The 15,634-nt window shown below is 44.6% G+C and overlaps 1 protein-coding gene across 1 annotated transcript; it reads right to left on the reverse strand.

The window, feature by feature from the left end:
- Positions 1 to 931: 931 nt before the first annotated feature.
- On the reverse strand, positions 932 to 12,546 carry LOC140550324 (solute carrier organic anion transporter family member 1C1-like). Its single transcript, XM_072674257.1, has 14 exons — positions 12,436 to 12,546; positions 10,309 to 10,450; positions 9,376 to 9,508; positions 8,882 to 8,988; positions 8,494 to 8,646; positions 8,289 to 8,387; positions 7,471 to 7,692; positions 6,488 to 6,652; positions 4,791 to 4,986; positions 4,442 to 4,607; positions 3,297 to 3,481; positions 1,726 to 1,790; positions 1,515 to 1,632; positions 932 to 1,121 (listed from the first exon to the last, which is right to left on the reverse strand). Exons 1-14 carry the CDS (start codon positions 12,544 to 12,546, stop codon positions 932 to 934), a joined length of 2,052 nt encoding a protein of 683 aa, XP_072530358.1.
- Between the last annotated feature and the right edge of the window lie 3,088 nt (positions 12,547 to 15,634).

A 15,634-nucleotide genomic window follows, 5' to 3' on the forward strand; every position in this document is an offset into this window, starting at 1 on the left:
GATTTTACTGATTTCTGCTTATTTCGAAAATTTCCACCACAACTGCACACTCCAAAGCTTTTAACCAAAGCTACTCACCAATCAATATAATAATAATAATAATAATTATAATACTGGTAATAGAGGAATTTTATAAACACACATATCTGTCATCTCACTTTTTGACAACATTTGAGTCATTGACATTTTTCCTATTTATACTTATATACTAAGTAAATGTACCACAGTCCACAAAGAGACCCTATATGGAAAACAATGGGATTGCACAGCCGTGAATTACGCTATATGGACAAAAGTATTGGGACACCTGAAATCAAGGCTATTAAAAAAGAGCTTTTATCCAGATTTTGTTGGAGCAACTGTCTCCACTGTACAGGGAAGAAGGATTTCTACTAGATTTCAGAGCATTGCTATGAAGATTTAACTGCATTCATGAGGTCAGGATGTTAGATAATCACCACACCAGCTCATCAGCTCCAATGAAGTATGGATGGAGCACCACCACCATCATTCCAGAGAACAAACAGTTCTTCCACTGCTCAATGCTGGGGGGCTTTACACCCCTCTAGCCCACACCTGGCATTAGGCAGCAGCATAGTGCCAATAGGTTTGTGTTTATCTGCTCCAGAGAGTCCTATTCTATTGGCTGTACTTTTCCACAGGGACTAGACAAGCTGTGTGTGTTTCTGACAGGAATGAGTGCAACTGCCATGGAAAAGGGGTGTCTATAAACATGTGGACATATTGTATGTATGACCACCGTTTTTCACTCAGCACATTCATGTGATAAGGAGAGAAGCTGGACTGGACTGTTTTTGGGACGTGAAACTATGTGAAGCTGGACCTCGGAACAGGAGAGCTCTAGGTAAGGTAAGATGTTTAAAATGGGCCTTCAAAGCTGAGACACTGAGGGTCTCATCTCTAAAGCACATCACACTGACTCTGTCAGGGGCTTCTCTTTCAGTAATGCCTCAGCAGCGCCTCCTCCTGGCTTCTGGAGCTCCAGTTCGGCAGCGGCCCGCTGCTCCTTCTTCATCTTCTTCTTGATCTTGATGAGAGCAATCCCGAACAGGACATAGCTACACACCCGCAGACTACTGGTCAGACCCAGGAACAGAAACCTGACCGAGGAGAGTCAATGATTACCGCAAAAAAATTCACATTACTTCACTGTAGTCAGGCTTCTTCACTCAAAATATAATGTGCACTAGTTGGACAAAAATATTGGGACACCTACACATTACACATACAGGAGCTTGGATGACATCATAGTTGCTATGGTGTTGCTAAATGGTAGCCAAGATGTTGCTACGGTGTTGCTAGGTAGTTCCGATGATATACCAGCTAGTTGCTATGGTTTTGCTAAATAGCAGCCAAGTGGTTGCTATGGTGTTGCTAGGTGGTTGCTATGGTATCCCAGGTTATTACTATACTGTTGTTAAGTCCTTTCTGATGGGTGCTACAGTTTTGCAAGGTGTTGATCATAGTGATCATAGTCTCATATTGCTCCTCACCTAAAAGTCTCTGTGTCGTACATCCTACACGCCCCTCTGCCCCCACACTTTCGGCTCCCCCACTTTAGGCAGGTGGAATCAATCAGAGCCCCAAAGTAGATGGGTGCTGGGATCCCCCCTACAGAGGCACACAGTGAGACACAGGTCAGAAGCAGGCAACGCACCAGTATGTGATGTGTGTAGGTGTGATTAATGAATGAACGAGGTTTACCCAGCACTCGGAGAACCAGCATTAACATGCCTGCAGACAGAGACTTCAGCTCAGGCTCCACGCTCCTGCAGGCAGATACAGGGTCATTGACTTGCCTCACTAAACTCCACATGAGAAACCTGACTTTGGGTGTCCAATTTCTAATTTCTGATAAAGCACAAATGGTTAAAATTCATCAACACATCAGACGATTGATAGATATCATTATACTTTTATCACATTTCTGCCCAAATTTGGAAACTTTGGAATTACCCGCCCCATACACATTCTCCCCCTATCACATGCAATGCTCCCGACACTGGGAGGGTGAAGGCTGGCACACGCACTCCTCCAGCACAGCCAGCCAGTGACTCTGCCACCAATTTAGCATCACTGAGCACCCAACATTTCCGGAGTGGCGGGTACCTCTGGCTCTGATTCATCGGCCAGCAGACGCCACTGCCAGCCTGCATTGCACTGGAGTGACTGGCACCATCTACCCACCCTGGAGAGAACCAGGCCAACTGTGCCCTCCAGCTGCCGATGGCTAGCAGCATGACCGGGATTCGAACCAACGATCATAGTGACAGCGCCTTACTCTGCTGGGCCACTCGGCCTTCTTGATATTTTTTTAAGGACAAAATAATAATAAACATTCAAAAATAAAGCCTACATTTGAAATTCTATTTATTTATTTATTTAGGAAATATTACCTCCAGCCATGAAAGAGAGTGTAAAATTATTCTGTACTGTACTGTACTAAAATAAGCATTAATAAATAAATACAGTTATAATTAAAATTAAATTAAAAAAATCTAATTCAACCTGGCTAGGTAGTTGCGATGGTATACCAGCTAGTTGCTATGCTGTTGCTAAATAGCGGCTGGTTGCTATGGTGTTGCTAGGTGGTTGCTATGGTATCATAGGTTATTACCATACTGTTGTTAAGTCCTTTATTGATGGGTGCTACAGTGTTGTGAGGTGACTGCTATGGTGTTTCTAGGTGGTTGCGATGGTATACCAGCTAGTTGCTATGCTGCTCCTAAATGGCAGCCAAGTGGTTGCTATGGTGTCCCAGGTTATTACTATACTGTTGTTAAGTCCTTTATTGATGGGTGCTACAGTGTTGCAAGGTGACTGCTATGGTGTTGCTTGGTGGTTGCGATGGTATACCAGCTAGTTGCTATGCTGCTGCTAAATGGCAGCCAAGTGGTTGCTATGGTGTTGCTGGGTGGTTGCTATGGTATCCCAGGTTATTCCTATACTGTTGTTAAGTCCTTTATTGATGGGTGCTACAGTTTTGCAAGGTGGTTGCTATGGTGTTGCTAGGTGATGGCGAAGGTGTACCAGCTAGTTGCTATGCTGTTGCTAAATGGCAGCCAAGCGGTTGTACTAAAATAAGCATCAACAAATAAATAAAATTTTAATTAAAAGTATATTAAAAAGTCAAATTCAACCAGACTAAAATCACCTGAATCTACTGTAGGTCAGATAGTCAGAAATCTTCACCTCTGCTTAATAAGGAGCAGCTGTTGCATTATATGAGCACTCATAGCCATCGCATACTGTAACTGCCACATGGCTGCAGATACCTGAGGCAGATGATGAAGAGTGGTACGCTGCCCAGGCAGTAAATAAAGAAGCTGAGAGACTGCAGGGCCAGGTAGATGTAGAACACTGTAGAGCAGCTGCTCTCTCTGGGACACTGTCCCAGCACTGCGGAGGAGTTTAACTCACTCACCCCCCAACTCTCAACACACCTGCAGCCATGAAAACTCTACAAGAAGAAAACACCGGATTTGAAAGAAGGGTCGAAACTGTACAATCAACTCAAATCACACATGAACATGGTTGGTTTGCTGAAGTTTAAATGAACTCAAATCAATCTGAATCCAAATAAAATGAAGTTATTCAAGTTCAAGTAAACTCAAATCATTCAAATTCAGAATAAACGTAAAGAATTCACGTTCAAGTGAACTCAAATTATTCATATATTTCACATTTTGTTAAAATTAACTTCTTTGAAACATTATTTGAGTTTATTCAAATTTATTTATGTTTTAAAACTCAAATAATTTAAGTTCAGAAAAACCTAATTCAAGTTCAAATAAACTCAAATGATTCAAATAAAGTTAAATTAATTCAAATAAAATTAAATTGATTCAAATGAACTCAAATATTTTAAGTTCAGAAAAAACGAATTCAAGTTCAAATACACTCAAATGATTAAAATAGTCAATAAAGTTAAATTAATTCAAATAAAATAAAATTAATTCAAATGAACTCAAATATTTTAAGTTCAGAAAAAACGAATTCCAGTTCAAATACTCTCAAATTATACAAATAAAGTCAATAAAGTTAAAATTAATTCAAATAAACTCTATATATATAATTTGAGAGTAAGCAAACACAAATAACTCAAATAAACTCAAGTTGTTCAACAGAATTACATCTCAGCCACTCGAGTGCTCTCTGGCACTCTCTGGCTCTGGTTTTGTTTAGCGTTAAGTTATGTGTTCTACCACTGCAGTGTTTCTCAACCCTGGTCCTGGAGATACCTGTCTCTGCTTTCCCTGCTCCCAACCCACCTGATTCAACCACTCAGCTCATTAACACCAGAGCTTCCACCAGTCCTTCCAGAGCTGCAGGGGGTGTTAAAGCAGGGAATCCACTGGAATGTGTCGGGCAGGGTGCCTCCAGGACCAGGGTCGAGAAACGCTACACAGAAGAAGCTCACCGTGTTCCTGCCTGAGCCGTGAGCGGAGCTGCAGCCGGCGTAACAGGCCGAAACGTAGGTCACTCCATTGTGACCACACACCGGGTCCCACTGATTGGGGGGACAGCCACAGTCTGTGTTACAGGAGGACAGCAAACTGACCTCCATATCTCCTGTGTGCACAGATCTGAAAGGCAACAAGTGCAAGTATGAAGAGATTGCCTGAATGGATTTGCCCACATTACATTGCAGTGCATGCTGGGAAATGTAGTGCAGTGGATCTTGAAGGTTAGGTTGTGCTGCAGGCCCTTATGAGGCCCACGTGCCTTGTGCTTGTAACACATGGGATGTAGAGTAAATGTAAAGGTACCCTTGGTAAGGCACGGTGACCCCGGCCATGTTCACGTTGGGACAGCTGAGGGCAAAGTTCGGCAAACTGCAGACAAATCCAATGATACAGGTCACAAAACCCAGCCTGGTGGCGCCCAGCAGATCCAGCTTAAACCTCTTCATGATCACTCCACTCAGGAAAATACTCAGACATGTCGTTGGAATAGAGGTCACACCTGCAAAGGACACACACACATATACACACACACACACACATGCACATTCTATTGGTCATTTGGGACAAATATATGCACCTTTATGGTACCGTTAAGTGGACATCCTGGGCTTTCCAGAGATGCCACAGTTGTGCAAGTGTGGCTAACGGAGCACATGGGCTGCGTCCTAATATTGACAAACAAACCCGATTTGTACTAACAGGAAGCGAGGAAGCATTGCTATGCCAACATACGTCACTGCAAGTTCTTCAGCCACCATTGCTTCTGCACTTGCATCACCAAGCAGCATTTTTCTAGTTTTTCCAGACATGAGTATGGATCCATGTCCATTTTGCATTGCATTGTGGGATAATGGGGTCCATCGTCTGGTCTGGTAGCTGAGCTGGGTAGCTGAGCTGGGTGAGCAGGATAGGGAAAACGGGGAAAATACCAAAACAACCTTTCAGGCAGTGCCTGGGGAGACTAAGGGGAAAACTAAGGACATGCGTGAACCGCGCAGAGACTACTCAAAACTGGGGGGAGAGCGCTGGGGAACCACCCGCTGAACCATAAACGGCTAGGCCGACCAAACCTGAAGACACGAAGTAGAAGAGGTTCGTTTAGCTTCAGCGAGAGTAGAGGATATATCCAAGGAGCAAGCGAAAGTGCCTTGCAAAACCCGAGGTTCGAAGCAAACCGTGATCTGTGTATAGAACCTCTTGGGCTACCTCAAGGCTCTGAACTTTTTCACAGTTCTCGTGAGGAGCTCTGTAGCCGAGCTCCTTAAGTACCCCCAGCCTCAGGTGAAACACATTAAGCAAAGACCTGACATAATTAACAAAACTAGTAACATGTGAGAAAACAAACGAACTGAGTCCTTAAGGGAGCCTGCGGGCCTGACATACACTACTTACTTCATACTGAACTACTAGGTAGCTTTAATAATTAATATGCAATTGGGACTGTCTTTTGAACCTGCTTAGAAATGACAGTAGCTTGAATAATCACCACAGCCATGACAGAGAAACGAGTGGCATATCTTACAGGCTGTTCTTCGGTAATAGATAATTCACTGCCCACTCTTGTTTGGGTCATTTTTTTTAGCTAGCTGGTGTTTTTTATGGGTTGGACTGCGGCTAAAAAGCAGCTAGTGTGTTTGGTGATATGACTGGTGTTGTACAGCTGTGGTGTAATTGCTGTCCTATGGATTGTTGTTGAGAGGGGAGGGGTCTCGGCCAAGGCAAGTCCTTGAAGGCAAGTGGCTGTTCACTTGGTGGTCATCTTTGCAGCAGCGCCGGGCAGTTCAATTTTACTCATATGAGACCAGACTTCTAAAGAAAGTAAAGGGGTTTAAAAATCGGACAACAGTCTGCAGCGTTCGGCTTCAGACTCAAATAGTAGTTAGTGTTACCAATTACTACGCAATCGGGACGCCCCCATGTGACTGTCTTTTAATCCTGCTTAGAAATGACAGTAGCTTGAATGATCGTCGTGGCCATGACAGAGAAAAGAGTGCCGTTACCTAAGAGAACATTGGCTCTGGAAGCGCTCTGTCCAAACTGCTGCTCGAAGTATTTGGGTGTGTATGTTACAATGATGACAAAAGCGTTGAACATCACGACGTTGAAGGCCAGGTAGAGGATGTAGATCTTACTGGAGAGCAGGCGCTTCAGCGACGGCACAAAATCTGAAGCCGAGAAAGATAAAGGAGCCTTAATTCAATGTATAAATGAATGCATTCAGCTACTTTAAGCTGCACCCATTGCTGACACAGATGTGCCAATGCACATACACACACATACACAGCTTGTCTAGTCCCTGTATAGAAGTACTTCCAATAGAATGGGACTCTCTGGAGCAGATAAACATGAACCTATTGGCACCATGCTGTCTAATGCCAGGCGTGGGCCAGAGGGGTGTATATAAAGCCCCCCAGCATTGAGCTGTAGAGCAGTGGAAGAACTGTGTCCTCTGGAATGATGGATGGTGGAGCTCCATCCAGTACATTTGGGATGAGTTGCGGAGTTGGGGATGATGAGGTGGGGTGGTGATCATCAAAGCTCTTGTCGCTGAATGCAATCAAATCCTCACAGCATGATCTAGTCCATAATCTAGTAGAAAGCCTTCTTTCCTAGACAGACTAGACAGGCACTCCAAGAAAAGCAGGATACACTCTTTTTAATACCCTTGAGCTCAAAAGGAACAATAAATGAGCAGGTGTCCCAATACTTCTCTACAGGGACTAGACAAGCTGTGTCAGCAATAGGTGCCACTTACAGTAACTGAATGCATGTATTAGAAAGGGTGTCCACAAACATTTGGACATGTAGTGTGTTTACATCAGCCATCGGTTAAGCATCTATCAAATACTGTTACACCTATTCATGTTCATCAAACTGCAAACTCGTCCCCACAGTCCTGTCCAGAAGGTCCGTTTATTTATGGCTAATCATCACTGCCCTAGTTGTGGTCTGAAGTCATGGCTGTAGTGAAAGACAGATTTACCCTTAGCGATCTCAGCGAGGCTGACCGTGGTTTGCTCTGTGCAGGTGTGTGAGGGCAGTCCCGAGCCGGCATCTGGCCCAGCGGGATGAGGGACTTCAGGCAGAGAGCTGGGCAGGAACCAGAAGGGCACAGCGGACAGCACAGATATGGCTCCAGCCACTAAATACCCCAACCACCAGGCCCCAACCCAGCGAGAGTCCTGGGGGGTGATGGTCACACTGTCTGATGAGGAGAAAACACACACACACACACACACACACACACACACATATGCATGTTTAAATACACACAGAGACATGTGTAATACAAAGTGCATGTACACACACACAATTGGATTTAAACCAATTAATAAAATACACTATATGGACAAACGTATTGGGACACCTGCTTATTCATTGTTTCTTCCAAATTCAAGGGTATTAAAAAGAGTTGATCCTGTTTTTTCTGGAGTAACTGTCTCTACTGACCAGGAAAGAAGGTTTTCTACTAGATTTTAGTACTAGAGCATTGCTGTGAGGATTTGATTGCATTCAGCAAATTCAACAAAAGCGTTAGTGACTTTATACCCCTCTAGTCCACATCTGGCATTAGGGTTCATGCTTATCTGCCCCAGAGAGTCCTATTCTATTGGCAGTACTTCTCTTCAGGGACTAGACAAGCTGTGTGTGTGTGTGTGTGTGTGTGTGTATAGCAATGGGTGCTGCTTAAAGTAACTGAATGCATTCATTAGAAGAGGTGTCCACAAACATTTGGACATATAGTGTGTATGAAATAAACAGAACTACAGTGTAACTACAGCTTAAAATGCAGGGCCTCACCCATGTTCACAAAGCCAATGTCCACATAGAGGTTTGCACAGAGCGAGCCGAGTGAGTAGCCAAACAGTGGACCGATCACTGAGATGGTGTGGATGCACCCTGGGATACATAAGTGTTGGAAAGATGGAGAGAGTGGACAATCACTTCAGGTCAGTGTGTCAGTGAGGAACACACCCATCAGCTGGGATAACTTCTCAGTTCTCACCAATGTAAAAGGCAGTGTTCTCTGGTCTGGCGTAGTCGTCAATGAAGGACATCCCGAGAGGGCCCACAGTAGCCTCGCCGATCCCGCGGATGACATTTCCCAGCAGCAGAATAATCCACATTGGAGAACCCTCCTCCTGTCCTTCATCACACCCTGAAGACATCACACACACATTATTCCATACACACACACACCGGGAAGATTCTCAAATTAACAACAAGTCCCATTCTAATCCCACCTTGTGTCCTGACTGGTCACTAGATCTGTTCCTTCTGAGGCCTACTCAAAAGGAGGCTGATCAGTGTATGTATAATGTGTATGTTTCCTGTAGAGGAGTATACGTTCCTTCATTATATCTGTCATAGCAGTTCTGAAGAGCTAGCCATACCTGCAATGTGCTGCTGAGCAATGTTCTGGCCAGTAGGTGAGCATGGGGAGGTCACTGTGACATTTTCAGCATCATTAACATGAGAAGCAGATGTCTCGTACTCATATCTGTCAGAAGGAGGGAGGAGAAAGAAAGAGAGACAGAGACATTTCATTGGCAAAATACATGACAAAAGTATTGGGACACCTGCTCATTCTCTGTTTCTTCTCAAATCAAAGGTATTGGAAAAGAGTTTATCCTGCTTTTGTTGGAGTAACTGAAGTCTTTCCCATGCAGGAAAGGCTTTCTACTAGATTTTGGAGCATTGCTGAGAGGATCTGATTGCATTCAGCAGCAAGAGAATTAGTGAAATGTTAAGCAATACTTCCACTAGAGGGCAGTTCATTGTCAAATGTTATTGCTGATCGACCCTTACATCTCTACAATACTAATCCTGACAGAAATGACATTTCCTAATCTACATCAATATGAGCTGCAGCAGAAGAGTTTCTCACCTGCCCATTAGGAAGTGGGGTAGGGACATTAGTAGAGTGCCCATGGCCATCAGCAGCACTCCAGTTCCAATGATCCTGGGCCGGTGGAACTTTGCCCCAAAGTAACTCACCACTGTAATCACCAGCAGGTTACCTGCACACCAGACTGCACTTTAGCATCTCTTTTAACATCTCTTGTAGCTCCTTGCTGGTGTACAGGTGGAGACTGAAGCCCATCTGCTGAGCCATGCTCATTTGCATTACCCATCCCCTAGCCCAGGGTTGGACAATAGGGTCCGGACTCCAGCACAATTTGCTGATTTCCCTGCTCCAACAGACCTACTTATTCTGCCAATTAACAGGTGAGTTGGATGAGGTGTGGATCAGTAGAAAAAGCTCAAAACTGTGCAGGAATCTGGCCTCCACCCCTGCTCTAGCCCATCAGCAGTAGTCAATTTCAGACCATAAAGCTGCTCTTGGCTGGAGCCATATATCCCTGCACAGGGTAGCCCATTTAGTGGACCCCAGAAGATGATACGGCGGCAAAGAGGTGAGGACACTGGCCCAGCCTTCACGTGGGCCACTGACCTTTCACCTGCAGCCGATCAGAAGAGCGTGCCCCAGAGGAGCTTTAAAAAGGGTTTGGTTGGCCCACATGAGGGCAGACGTAGATAGAGAGGAAGCGGAGCCCGGGGACACTACTGTGTTGGCATAGCCTGTGCTTATTGACCGAAAAAAAACCCTACTGGGCTGCAGTATGTTTATTTAAGTTGGTCTGGGTGTTTGGTGATGGGGCAATGCTGATAAAGAAACTTTGGAGTTCATCCAGCCTGCATCTGTGTGTCTGTCTATGTACGCCAGGTGCCATGCCACTGTGGCCACGACGTCCCTGAGCCGCAATTGAAAAAAAGGACAACAGGTCCCTATCACAGCTGCCATTTCCTCTTTACTCACCCATTTCAAAGCTGCCGTCGATGATGCCCACAACTGAGCTCGGGATTTCAAACCTCCTCTCGAGCTGTGTGATGGTACTCTTTGTGTAGCTTCCACTCAGAGATTTGGAGAAATAGCAGAAGGCCAGCACCCCAATGAACATCTGCACAAACAGGAAGTAGAGTATACTGTAGTCCTATTGGTAAAACTTTACTTTAAAGGGCCCATATCATGAAAGATTGATGAATTGCCCCTGTTGGGAGTGTGATCTAGAAGGCAGTGGGTATGGGACTGAAATGAAAAAAGGAGTTCGTTCTTTGTGTTATTGAACATTACAGACCCATATTCCTTAGTGTGACTTCTTATCTTCTAAGTAACATCAGTAACATTTGTTTCTGAGGGTGGATATGGCAATACAGCACCATTTCAAAGCATTCAAGAAGCTCGCCGTGAGAGCCAGCCAAGTACGGCCTCCACACCGCGGGGTTAGTTTCAACATTTTGACATTTTGACTACATAGCAAGACGGAGCAGCTGCACATCCCGGGAACTGCTGGACCTCAAAACGATCTTGCCATCTCCTTTGGGAACTCACTGGTCACTCCTTCTACAGAAGCTCGAAGTCTTGGTGTAGTCATGGATGATCAGTTAACGTTCTCGTCATGTTGCAAACGTAACTCGGTCCTGCAGATTTCTCCTGTACAACATCCGGAGAATTCGACCCTTCCTCTCTAGAGAGGCCACCCAGGTGCTCGTTCAGTCTCTCGTCACTTCCAGACTTGACTACTGCAGCTCTCTTCTGGCTGGTCCCCCTCTGCACACCATCAGGCCCCTGCAACTCATCCAGAATGCAGCGGCACGGGACGTCTTCAACGTTCCAAAATGCATTCACATTCAGCTTCCTGTAGCTGCTGCCCGCATCAGATTCAAAACCCTGATGCTGGCCTACAAAGCCCAGAAAGGACCAGCCCTTCCGTACTTGATGGCAAAGGTCAAAAGCCGATCTTCACCAAGAGCCCTTCTAGCTTCAAGTACGGCTCGGCTCGACCCGACATCTCCCAAAATCCACAAAAGACAAGCGTCCAGGCTTTTTTTCTGTCCTGCACCGAAGTGGTGGAACGAGCTTCCCCTGGGTGTCCGAACGGCCAAGTCGCTCGCTGTCTTCAAACCCAGACTGAAGACCCTCCTCTTCTGAGAATACTTGGACGAATAGCAGAGCGGTCACCCCACTGACTTGTGTTTAGTAGAGTCTAAACTTAGAGGATCTTTGAATTATTAGTCTATTCAAACTAGCTGAGGTTTTTCTTGGGTAAATAGTGAAGCACTTTTGTAAGTCACTCTGGATAAGCCTTAAATGTAATGTACATGTACATAAAAGCACCAGAGAATCCATACATTTACATTTGTGGCATTTAGTAGACGCTCATATCCAGAGCGACTTACGAATAAACTTCACTCTGAATATCCAAAGCTAGTGTTGACAAACCCTTTATGATGCTAATTAAACCTTCGGCCAGCTAAAATTATACCCTAATCTGCCATGGAAAGGATGGTGTTTTTATACACTATGCCATGCCAACTGCACCACATTATATGGACAAAAGTATTGGGACATCAGTTCATTTACAGTTTCTTCTGAAATCAAGACGTCTATCCAGCTTTTGGTGGAGTAACTGTCTCTACTGTTCAGATAAGACGGCTTTCTACTAGATTTTGGAGGAGCATTGCTGTGAGGATTTCAAATTTACTTGTATAGCACTGTGGCATTGGTCACAAAGCAGCTTTAGAGGAATCAGTAGTAGGACAGGAGATCAACAAAGCATAAAACATAAAGACTCCCAGTGAGCTGGAGAAAGAAACATTGGGAGGAACCAAGACTTACAAATTGGGACCCATTCTCCTCTGGTCCGTCAGTCAGGATGCATCAGTGAGGTCAGAATATTGAATGATCACCACCTCATCTTATCCCCAGCTCCCTAACTCATCCCAAAAGCACTGGCTGGAGAACCAACCATCATTCCAGAGAACACAGCTCTTCCACTGCTCCACAGCTCAATACTGGGGGGCTTTATACCCCTCTAGCCCATGCCTGGCATTAGGCAGCCTGGTGCCAATAGGTTCATGTTTATCTGATCCAGAGGCCTCATACCTTCAGATTTGGGGAGCAGCACTTGGCTGCAGGCTGAGTTTTTGGATCATTTGTGGTGGTGTCCAGTGGGTATGGCTCACTGACGCCCTCTGGCCTGCTCTCCACAGTCATAGTTCATAGGTCAAAGATCAGACTGGCACCTAAAATGAAGAAGTTTAAAGTAAACACATAGTTACTATTAAAGTTTGAGATTACCTTTAAACAATTCTCAATAGAGAATAGTCTAATGGCCTAAACGCCTAATTATAACGAAGGCCTGTGGCAGACGGATATGCTACGGATGTATGCATATATGCATATATATTGGTGTATTACAGCGTCTACAGTGTGTCTCTGTCAGTGTACATATCTGTCAAGCTGGTTAACGACCTGAAAACCTTACTTAAAGAAGTTGAACTCCTTACCTTCTGCCAGCTTCTGCTGAATGTCGTTGTGTAGATCACTTGCAGATGGTTTGAGACGGGACAGTTGAGTGAAGCAGAATTCTCTATTCAGTAAAGTGTGATGGCATTAATCATTAAGCAGAATTGATCGCCCCCCCTTTCACCTGGTCCAGTCATAGGCCCTCAGGCAGCCTTCCCACTTATTATTATTAGTTTAAGCTTTACACGTATGTACCAACTGTCTTTCGTCAAGTGTCATTGACTGGAAACAACTGCCATTGGGAGATAAGGATCATATACTATATTCAGCACTTTAATCCGGTATGCACAGATCAGCCATAACATTAAAACCACCTGCCTGATATTGTGTAGGTCCACCAAAACAGCCCTGACCCATTCGAGGCATGGACTTAACATTCTGATGGTGTCTTGTGGTATTTGGCACCAAGACATTAGCAGCAGATCCTTTAAGTCCTGTACGTTGTGAGATGGACCTCCATGAGCATCAGGAAGTCTTTGATGTCCATGACCCTGTTGCTGGTTCTGGCATCTGCAACGTCCCGCTAGTGTCAAACTGTGTTCTTTCAATGATTCTAATGAAACCCTCAGCTTTGCTTAAATGTAACCCTAATCTGGAAAGGTGGTGTTGTTATCCGCTATGCTACACCAACCACACCAGGTTATACGCTATATGGACAAAAGTATTGGGAGGCCTGCTCATGAACTGTTTTTGGAGTTTTTGGAGAAGCACTGCTATTAGAATATGATTGCATTCAGCCGCAAAAGCGTTTGTGAGATCAGGATGGTGGTTGGTGTGGCGCAACAGATAACACCACTACCTGACAGTAAGCTACCACTTAGGAGACTGGGGTTCGATTCTCGATCTGGGTAACCATGTTCCTAACACTACATTGGCCCACATCTGTAATATGAGTAAGCTTGAAAGTCGCTCTGGAAAAAAGCATCAGATAAATGCCGTAAATGTAAATGTTGGATGACCACCACCCTACCTCATAATTCCCAATTCATCCCAAAAGTACTGCTTCCAACCATCATTCCAGAGAGCACAGTTCTTCTACTGCTCCACAGCTCAATGCTGGGGGGCTTTATACCCCTCTAGCCCACGCCTGGCATTAGGCAGCATGGTCCCAATAGGTACTAATTTAATTGCACATCTATGTCAGCGATGGGTGCAGCTTAAAGTAGCTAAATGCATTCATTAGAAGGGGTGTCCACATACATTTGGACACATAGTGTATATTATTACATTAGTATAGACCCAATGAGTGTATTTTACAGTGCATAGATATGCAGTAATTTGACTGGGTACAGACGCAGTGGTGTGTGGTGTGAATGAGTGTGTGAATGATTATGAATAATAGAATGAATCATTACTCTCCCTTTCCACCAAGCAACCAGAAATGACATAGCCCTTCAAAAGCCTGTGAAGAGGGCCCATACACTCCCAACCTCAGACCCCCACCTTGAGCCTAAATAGAACATCACTTACTGGCTGGCCAGAGCAGCAGGCACAGCTCGTACCCCTGTGACCTGCCAGATAATGAGATGGCCACTTGTGTTAGCGGATGCATCCTCTTCATTATCCCCACTAATCACTAGTCCAGGTCATGTTTCTCATCCTCACAAATGCCCTGTTTTGAATTTCCAGGAATTTATTCGAAATTTCCACGACTGGCGTATATCAGTGTGTTAGACTGTGTGTCACTCTGGAATTGAGCTAAAAAGTTAGCATTAGCGTCAGTGTAATACAGTTTATTTAGATGCAGCCCACTGAACCGACACACTTCTGTCATGGGTGGGTGTATGGCTAATACAAATATCAGGCACCCGCACACTGTATGACTCCAAATATAAGCAGCTATTGACACTGAAGAGATCCGTTAAATTGGGAAAGCAGATTAGCCCTGCAGGGAACAAATCCTGATGCTTTTTATGAAGTAATTGAGCTACTTGGTTGAAGTGTTTTGGCTCTAAATTTCCAGCAGTTTGACCCCTGTGTGACCTGGGTAAGATACACATGGATGGTACTGAAAAGTGTCATTTATAGTCGCTGTCAATAAAATATACTAATAAATATAATATAATATTTTTTCCTGTCAATATATATCAATAGATTGACCAGTCTAGGTGTAGGTATGGTCTAAGTGCATTCCTTCACAGCCTGTTTCACAAGAAATCATAGGAATCCTTATTTTAAGCTCTCTTGGAATAGAAAATAATTTCTTTTTGGTGTGGTTGAATAAAGAGAACCTCAAACACTGTTGTTCCACCCCAGAGAACATACCCATGTTGGGCCTGTAATGATAGCCCAATTGGGAATCAGAAAGTTTTGTCCTCTGGTTCCATGTTAGCCCCATATCAATTAGGTTAAACATGGGCCCCATCTTTGGGGAAAACCACTGCATATGGGTTCAAGATGGGACCCATGTAAGATTAAGCTGTGCTGTAATCATGGTGCCCATTTAGAAACCCACTCAGAGCCCATGCCCACCTGGACCCCACCTAACCCACGTTCCACCCATTTGAGCCCCACATGAGCGTCATTCAAAAGCAAAAGCCATGTAGGTTACATAGAGCTGTAAAAGAGGGCAATTCCTAACCCCCCAAACTGTTAAGTAACAGTCCTGACTAATGCTGGTGAAGCAGGTGATAGGCTAGAAGCAAACCTGCTGACTGACTACAGTCTCTTCAGCTTTCTAACTGCACCCCACACCAAGAGGACACCAAGAGGACACCAAGAAGACACCAAGAAGACACCAAGAAGACGCAAACACTATCCAATAACACGCAAGACT

The sequence above is a fragment of the Salminus brasiliensis genome, chromosome 2 (assembly GCF_030463535.1).
Source record: "Salminus brasiliensis chromosome 2, fSalBra1.hap2, whole genome shotgun sequence".
NCBI lineage: Eukaryota > Metazoa > Chordata > Actinopteri > Characiformes > Bryconidae > Salminus > Salminus brasiliensis.